The following is an 8,777-nucleotide window of genomic DNA, read 5'->3' on the forward strand; positions in this document are numbered from 1 at the left end:
ATGTCAGATTTATTATATTATTATATTTTAAAATCGAACAAGCACTTATGATATTGAAATCGTCCGATTCGATGCGTAAGAAGTCTAGTGTGATCGAATGCTCGATACTCAAAATATACGAAGATAATTGAATGATTAGTTATCTAGATGATTGTTTGGATGTCATCGTACGAGAAATATCATATTCGAACGATAATTTAATAATTGTTAACATCAAAAATATATATTATTTTATTTAAAAATTGAACGAGCACTTATGATATTAAAATAGACGATATTTAAATAAGTTCCATATGATACGATGCATAAAAAGTCTAGTGTGACTAAATGCTCGATAATCGATCTATATAAAGATTGAGATCATATAAGATTTACGACGTAATCCGATCATTGAACCGCGTAAATTTTTTTAATAAATAATTATTTACTTTGATTATTGTGACCTAATGGATTTTATAGTGGATTTAACTCAGGAGATTATTTTAAGATACGAGCAAATTATTTGTTTAGTACTTATCTCTTTTTTTTATCGAGCTAATTGAATTATCATGTGTGGAATCATTATTATCTTTATTATATACGATGAAAGCACTTTTAAATGTCTTACCCTGTGATCATTATGAGGAGTGGATATGGTTGGAAGAGTTTGGAAGTAAGTGCAGAGAAACTTTCTGCCTAATATTAACAATATTTTTATCCTAATACTATGTTGATTGAACACGTTTAAATGATGCCACATTATTGTGATGTCGACTGAGCTTGGTTGGCTCAAGTAATGTCATATCATTCGATTGTGCAGACTATATGCGTCTGACCTTAATTGGTACTCATGATTTTACTTTTAAGGTATATATTTTAGAAAATATTATATTATTATCTTTTAAATAAATCGATGAGAAAAGAGTCTCTTGATTTAAATTATTATTTATTTTATATTTACAAATATATAACAAATCCAAGAATAGTATATAATAGTTAAAGATATTATAAGTGTTTTTTTATTATTTTATCTTATAATATCTTGAACTATTATATACTATTCTTGGATTTGTTATATATTTGTAAATATAAAATAATAATTTAAATCAAGATACTCTTTTCTCAAAATATAATAATCTAATATTTTCTAAATATTTTCATCATATAATTATTATATAATAGTATATAATTGTTATTATATAATAGTATATAATTGTTATTATTTTTATCTTATAGTATATAATAGTTATTATATGTAGTATATAATAGTTATTATTATAGTATATAATAGTTCAAGAAATTATTTATTAGTTTATATTATTTATTATAATATAAATAGTTCAAGATATTATAAGTGTTTTTTTATTATAAGATATTATCATAGTATATAATATTTCAAGATATTACGTGTTTTTTTATCTTATTTTTATTTAATTTAACATTAAATTTATAGAATCTCGTTATTATTATTTGATTCGAGAAAGGATTATATAATCACTTTCTTTCTTAAATTGGCCTATCAACGCTCCTCAAATCGGATTGAAACATTCCCACAAACTCGATTTGATCTCCGTGTTACACAGCAACCCTTCCACTGTTGCTATTAATCGAGCTTATTCTCTACGATTTTTTCTGCTTGCAGCGCACCCAATCATTATCCTGTTTTCTCCTCGGTTTGGTTACCACAATACTTAGAAGAGCTACCAAAGCTGCAACGCCACCGCTTTGTCTTCCACTAAGCGACCCGCTCGCGGATGTTTGCCTTATGGAATCGATACACTGCACGCCGCTGCAGCTGCGTGGGAGCGACTCCACCTGCTGTCGCTGTTTCTTGTGGTTGGTTTGGTGGACGAAGAAATAATGAATGAGAACTTGAGTTCGACTACGTGTGTCAATATCTGACGGCTTGCAGACGACGGCCTTGTGTTCCTGTAAAGAGGAGCAGCTCTTCGGCCTGCACCCTCCCCCATGATGAAGATGATGAGCTGCTGTTGCTGGAACTCTTTGCTGCCGTGACAGTGGCTGTCGTTCCAACATCTCCGCTTCTTGCTTCGTCGTCTACTTGCACGGAGAAGAGGGAGTAGACAGGGCGGTGGTCGGAGAACTGCGACTCGCCTCTGACGTACCACATTTGCTTCATCCCCTTCCCTCGCCACAGGATTCGGTCGCACCTATCGCCGCATATGTCCGATCCACGACGTTAGAACTGGATCTCGCACACCATAAACAACGACGCGAGATCGGGGAGTAGACCTTACCAAGCTGGAGTTCGCCTAGGTTTGCCGGGCTTGACTGCATAAACATCGGAATTGGCGAGGTATTTGTACGTCGGCGGGAAACGTATCTGCCCTTCCTCCCAACCAGCGAAGGCACGGCCGGCTCTCTGTTCGATCCGGAGCTGCAGGGCTTGCCCGGATTAGTGTTCGTGCAGTGTCTAAGAAATCGAAGCTTAGCCAGTACTCCCAACCTGATCCTTCCCCAGCAACGATTGCCAGTCTTTCTTCTGCAACAGTTCATGGGTGTCGCCGAAGGTGGCAGCTAGCCGGTAATTGAGATCTCCCAGCCATATGATCTTACTGCAGTGCGGGTCGAGGCATCGTTCCTTTAGTAATCGTAGAATCACGAAGTTAGTTTATCGGCTTTGATGCTTACTCGTGCTCCAGAATCGTCTCCGGTGAGCATCCAGTAAATCGGGTCCTCTTCGTGATCTCCGCAACGTCTGAGTTCCTTCGGACTTCGTCGCCGTCTCTCTCTCCGGACGCCAAATGCGTGCAGACGAAGCAGAACGTCGTCCGCTGGACCGTCATACTGATCGACACCGATCCCTGCGAGCAACCACGGTAGGAATCATTCGACAAACGAATGCGGAGCTCAACTTAGGGACGCGCGCGGACGAACCTTGTTTCCCATGTAGCCCATGATGCCCCTCCCGACACAGGAGACCTTAATGTCGGCGACATGTTGCACGAGGCTGGCTCGCACCCACACGCACAGGAAGACGCCCACCATCTGCTTGCTCGCCGCGAGACGGTACTCCCCGCCGGAGTAAGGATTCGTGCTCCTCGCGGCGTCGGCTTCGTCGTCTTCATCTTCCAAGCATAAGAGATCGGAGATGCTGAGTCTGGGCTTCTGGTCCACCAGCGAGGGGATTCCGGCGGCGGTCACGGTGCTGGTGGCGGGTGGCGGGCCCGGCTCGTGGCAGTTCAATGCCTGGCGAATGAGGGACAGCCACCTGAGAGCGGGGCCACTGTCCTCTGCCCCCAGCACGTTCCCGGCGTTCAAGCGGACGATTTCCTGGAACCTGTTCGCCACCAAGTGTCAGTGTGCAGGTATTTCTACGCCAATAATCCAAGGGGAAAGGGAAGAGCAACAGAGGAGGGGTGGGGGTAAGCAAGCATGGAGAAGAAGCATACCCGATGACAAAGATGTCGGGGGAAGAAGGCGAGCTCATCAGCCAATCTCTCAGGAGGAGCTCCCCATGCGGGGCTCGCCCTCCCACGTTCCACGTCCCGACGAACAGCCTGCAGAAGCATCCCATCATCATCAAACCAATATTTATATACACACCCAAACATCGAACGCATTCCAATCCATAACACTGTTAAAGCTGTGTCATTCATTTAGATTACAACACAGACTAATGATGAGTAGCAACTCCAAAATATTCCCCTTAGAAAGCTCTGGTTTTGTTCGTGGGTTTACTTGAGGTTATCGATGGGAGAAGAAGACGCAGCCACAGAACTGGTCTCGGGTCGCTTGACATCTTCGGAGACCATTATCGACCATTCGCTGCCGTTCTTGTCGGAGCAGCTCTTCCTTCTCCTCTGCATCTCCGCGAACTCCTCCTCTTAATTGTTTTCATCAAAATCATTAGTGAACAGAGGGAAAGAACAGGTTTTGATCAGGAAAATAGACTTACTGTTGCAGTCGGAGTAGAACTCCCCGCTCCTTATGTTGAGCCATTTCCGCAGCACCGTCTTCGGCCAAGAAGAGGACTGCGAAAGGATACATCGATATGACATCTCAACGGAAAGACATGTATGTCATAGCGAGCTGTACGATGTGATGGGTACCATCTCACCTGGGGAATCATAGAGGCCTGTGTTCTCACTGCTCAAGCGGCAAGCTGGAGCCTTTTCTGCTGCGAGCGGCCTGTCGCGAAGGATAAGCTGCGGAGAAGACGAAGGGGAGCAAATTAAGAGTGTCCTTTGTGAACTCTTAGCTGCAGCTTGTAAAGCAACATGCACTTCGAGTAAAAGGAAACCGAAGACGACGGAAGTTCAAAGCGTCTGCGCGGAATTCCATGACACAAGTACGATACTCTTTTGGGAGAAACAGTAAAGAGAAACCAAAGAGAGCAGCTACGGTTGATCAAGAACAGAGTGGTTTCATGAAAAAGGTGTCGACTTGAGATAAGATTGCACGAGAAGGTACTTACACTTGCTCGATTATGAGATCTGTAGCAGAAGAAACTGTCTCGTACTACTGCGGAAAGAAACCAAGAGCCATAGCAGCAGCAGCAGGAGGAGGAGGCTTACCCTTCTTCGACAGAGGTTCGATTCTTCTCTTCCTCCCTCCTTAAGAGGCTCAGAGCTTTCGCGGAACGATAAGCGAAGCAGAGAGAGACAGAGGGAGGAGGGCGGAGGAGCTACTCCTCCGGCTTTTATAAGGAGTACGAGTCAACGACGGTATCCCTGCCGTCGGAGTGGGGTCGCCCATGTGATCTGTCTCTTCTCTCTCTCTCTCTCTCTCTCTATAAATCTTTAACCTGTTTCAGAGATCTTATAAGATGTTTGATGCAAGAAAAGAGCAATCATTAGGCCAAATGAGTGCCCATCCCCTGCTGCTTTGGCCTGAAACAAGCAAAAGACTGACCACAGTCTACATTCCAGGAAACACATCTGTATTCCATTCCATGTCATCATCATCATGGGTGTTCTCAAGAGCAGCACCGCAGTGCTTAACCATGTCTTTTTCTACCAGAAAGCAGTGCACGCCGATAACAGAGCATTGCAGACGGCATCATTCTTAATGAACCAAACATGAAGAAGCTCCACTCTGCATCTTCCAGCAGATGTACCAAATAGCCACTCGATTAATCGCTGTTTTGACCATCTTTTTCGTCCCAAAAGCATGAATTTAATGGGTGGGTCGATTCCGAACAATCGAAATCCCAATATACAAGTCAAAAACTGGACGACCGAATCAGAGATAACAATCGTTCCATGTAAGCCGATGGAAGCTACCGAGATCCGACATCCACTCGTGGTTCGCATTCTTTGCTTCATATCACATATAAAAAGAGCTCTTAAAGCTAACTTCAAAGATACGGGAAGCAAAAGAAAGAAGAAGATACAGAGTTTTGTTGGGTAACGCTCGTCTTTGACACGTGCTGCTGTATCATTCTGCACATCAAACGTACGTCTTTGACTATTTGTTATGCGTACTTTTTCTTAGAGTGGTCTACTCGTGCCCTTAATGCACACAATGGACAAGAAAGGATGCTCTCTTCCATCAATATTTATGTGTGAGAGATGCAGTCCGATCATTGAGTTCTCGAGGACAGCTGGGCGGGAGCTCCCTTAAGATCCTCCCCCAAGCTAATCAAACAACTTCTAATTCATGCATATAATCAATCACAAACTCTCGATCTTGTTTATCTAATCACACAGATTGTTCAGGCCATAACAATCTTCCCATCTCAGTGGTGAGCTCGCCGGACATCCAGCAATTATCCGGCCGGAAGTAGCTGCAGAGTGGTTAGGGATCGCAATCCAACAGTAGAATGGAGTTGTCCCATTTGCATGGCAAGCTCATCCGGATTAAGTAGCAGATAAAGAACGCAGCCGGATAAGTGGTGATCCCTTTCGATGGCTCAATCCAAATCGAAGGCGATCTTCTCCCTGCCAGGTGTGCTTCCCAGGATTTGGCAGGAGAAGGGAGTGTGCTGTCATCGGGATCTTGCTTTCCGTCGGTCGTAATGGTGAGGTGAGGGGTGGCAATAACAAATAGGTGCTTTTCGTAGGCCTTTTGCCACCTTGATAGATAGAGAGTGGCGAGCATGACAAGGCATGATGAAGAAGAAAGTGCACTGATATCACTATATGTAATCGTCGGAGTTGGGGTGACAGCGACTTTGAGTCCCTGTGCTTCCCACGTTCACACATTGTCTTGGTGGACTTGATGAACCAAATCCAACATCCAAAGAATATTTTTATTTATTTATTTATGACTCTTTCTCTCTTTATCCAAAATGAAAAGTATCTATCTCATACCGGGTGTACTAAATTATTTGTGTTGATCACTGTCAAGACGTGATGAAGAGAAGGGGTTAAGTGGCTTCTGCCTTCTTCCTCGAGACGTCCATAACAAGCCCAAAATTAGCAGAACAGTAATGTGAACCAAGTTGAAATTGCATTAATTAATGCTACTTCAAAATTTCAACGTGATAGGGCTCGCATCACGAGAGAATACTTTTTATTTATAGGGTAAGACTATGCACATTGACTTTTCGAAATCATATTTTCATGGACATCTTACTTGCTAAGTTCCATTCACATCTGTTCTAATTGGTTTGTATGGTTTCGATTGTGCTCTAAACAGGTGAACTTTATACTCGGTTTTCTCTACGCAATTCATCTTCTCCTTGGATATTTCTGTAGCTAGAAATTCTCAGCTGGAATCATATAACACAAAATTAAAATTTTTGGCCCAAAGATGATTTCTTTACAACCCAATCAATTTTCACGATTTTGTGTGTACAGACAGTATATAAATAAAATCAGATTATGTATATCTAAATAAGGATCAAAAGGTGATGGTATCCATCAATGGAAGCAATCCACCACCACCACTGGGAGTCGAATCCACAAGCTCGAACCCAAAGATCCTTATGACCCTCTTCTTCTCCTCACCCGCCTTCCTCTCCGGACTTCCCTGCGCGAAGGCGTCCGTGGCGGCTCGGTGGCGCCGCATGTGACCTCCTAAGGCCTGGCCGATGGCGAACTCGAGCCCGCAGATGGCGCACTCGTGCACCCTCGGCTTGGCGGCCTCGCCATGGCCGCGGCCGTCCTCGGCGAGCTTCGGCTTCTTGTGGCTCGCCCGGTGGCCTCCCAACGCCTGGAACGACGGGAACTGCCGGCTGCACGTCTTGCACTCGAAGACACGGGCCGGCGGCGACCCCGACGACACGTCGGCGTCGCCGTGAGACCGAAGCATCAGTGCGCGAGCCATGTTTTTGATGCTCTCCATTTCTCCTCCTTCCTCTTCAGCAACCAATCTCTTCATGCCTTGTTAACCGCTAAAACACCAACGGTGGTCAAAGAGATCCTAAACACAAATGGAGAAGAAGGAAGAGCTACATTTATAGGCTCTCGAGTCGGCTCAACCAGTGTTTCGTGGGGGATGGGTAAGGGATGAGGTAGAGGTGACAGCAGCATTCACGAGACCAGCACAGGGAGGACTCAGTCGCCCTACTTATCTTCTAGAGTGCCAAGGAGGTCTCAGGCTGTGCTCTGAATCTGAAACAAAGAGCGAGGAAGAGTCAGCAAGTGTGTATTGGATGACGTATTACCACTGCACCAACCCGCGGAGGCGTAGGAGAAGAACCACAGTGGAAATACAAGAATGGATGAAACGTGTTTTGAATCGATATGCTGATGGTTTCACACATGGATGGATTAGGGAGGCGGATGCGTGTGAGGTCAACGTAATACAAGTCGTCATTTATCACTATATTCTTTGACTTGTGGCAAAGGCCACCGAACGCCTTCCGGGCGTCATCGCGCTTGTGAACGGGCACCGGACTTCCCTCTCTTGGGTCTCCAAAAGCCACCAGCTGGCTCGAGATATGGGTTGACCAAGCACCCAGTGGTGTATCTTTCCATCCATTTCAGCTCTCGATTGATACGTCTCGTGATGCGATCCCAAACATTGTACATCGAGACAAGTCTTTAGACTTAAATATGGGAGGGAGGAAGGAAACATGGAAGGTTGACTGGAGAGTAATGAGTTCTGTTAACATCATGTGAAACCATGAGCGAAACCTCGTGATATCGGAAACCAACCACCAAAAGTTAGATGAGAGAGTAGCAGAATCAAGTCATTGGCGTTGAAATGTTGTATCTTTTTTGACTTCCATCGCGTCCATATTTTCTAGAGGGACAGTGTCGTGTCACACGTCTGACTCAGGAAATTGCCGGAGAAGTGCGGTGTCCTAATAAAAATTTCCAGCTCGTGCTGTTAGACCAGACTTGATCTATATTCCTAACAATCTCCCACACCTATCTTGAGCCCATTATTGTCTCTCTCCTCCTCTCTGTAGCAGGAGCCACTATTATTGGATAACGTTGAGGCCTTACTAGGAAATGATGCAGATTGGAACAAGCAATCTCTTGGGCCTTCAAGAATCAACACATCTAGATTAAAGCAGTGGTAAGCAAGCCTGCAAGGAAACCACCCTCAACAATACTAAGACAAGAATTCCAAGTTACATGATTGGGGTGGTAGTCATGAGCGAAAATTACATCCTTTGTTTCTCAATAAAAATTATGGATCGGTCGACCACCACACATATTAAGTATTTATAAGGGCTAATTATATATTATTCTCCGTAGTTAGTTAGCTTTAACATCTCGATCCTTATATTTTAGAAAGTTATATTAATATTTTTATAATTATGAAAGTGAAACATTCTAATCGGTGATGATGGACGATTACGTTGCTAGGAGATACGGGTGACTGCTGTGGATAAGGAGAGCAATAACGTCACCGTTCCTTATCCACAACAATCACCGTCC

The 8,777-nt window shown here is 44.0% G+C and overlaps 2 protein-coding genes across 2 annotated transcripts; both read right to left on the reverse strand.

The window, feature by feature from the left end:
* Positions 1 to 1,532: 1,532 nt before the first annotated feature.
* LOC103987888 (type I inositol polyphosphate 5-phosphatase 8) lies at positions 1,533 to 4,573 on the reverse strand. Its single transcript, XM_065110535.1, has 10 exons — positions 4,418 to 4,573; positions 4,061 to 4,148; positions 3,899 to 3,974; positions 3,682 to 3,826; positions 3,393 to 3,500; positions 2,878 to 3,280; positions 2,632 to 2,804; positions 2,447 to 2,555; positions 2,238 to 2,377; positions 1,533 to 2,150 (listed from the first exon to the last, which is right to left on the reverse strand). The coding sequence occupies exons 2-10, from the start codon at positions 4,070 to 4,072 to the stop codon at positions 1,871 to 1,873; spliced, it is 1,446 nt and encodes a 481-aa protein (XP_064966607.1). The 5' UTR covers positions 4,073 to 4,148; positions 4,418 to 4,573; the 3' UTR covers positions 1,533 to 1,870.
* Positions 4,574 to 6,552: 1,979 nt separating this feature from the next.
* Positions 6,553 to 7,393, reverse strand: LOC135614903 (zinc finger protein ZAT12-like). The gene has a single exon (XM_065112763.1). The coding sequence runs from the start codon at positions 7,264 to 7,266 to the stop codon at positions 6,787 to 6,789; it is 480 nt and encodes a 159-aa protein (XP_064968835.1). The 5' UTR covers positions 7,267 to 7,393; the 3' UTR covers positions 6,553 to 6,786.
* Positions 7,394 to 8,777: the final 1,384 nt, after the last annotated feature.

Source organism: Musa acuminata, chromosome BXJ2-6, assembly GCF_036884655.1.
Source record: "Musa acuminata AAA Group cultivar baxijiao chromosome BXJ2-6, Cavendish_Baxijiao_AAA, whole genome shotgun sequence".
NCBI classification, from domain to species: Eukaryota; Viridiplantae; Streptophyta; class Magnoliopsida; order Zingiberales; family Musaceae; genus Musa; species Musa acuminata.

Coding starts and splice junctions, on each gene's coding strand:
- LOC135614903 (XM_065112763.1), bottom strand. CDS start 7,266: ATGAAGAGATTGGTTGCTGAAGAGGAAGGAGGAGAAATGGAGAGCATC.
- LOC103987888 (XM_065110535.1), bottom strand. Junction 3,827..3,898: donor GTTCTACTCCGACTGCAACA/GTAAGTCTATTT, acceptor AAAACAATTAAG/AGGAGGAGTTCGCGGAGATG. Junction 3,281..3,392: donor CCCGACATCTTTGTCATCGG/GTATGCTTCTTC, acceptor GGTGGCGAACAG/GTTCCAGGAAATCGTCCGCT.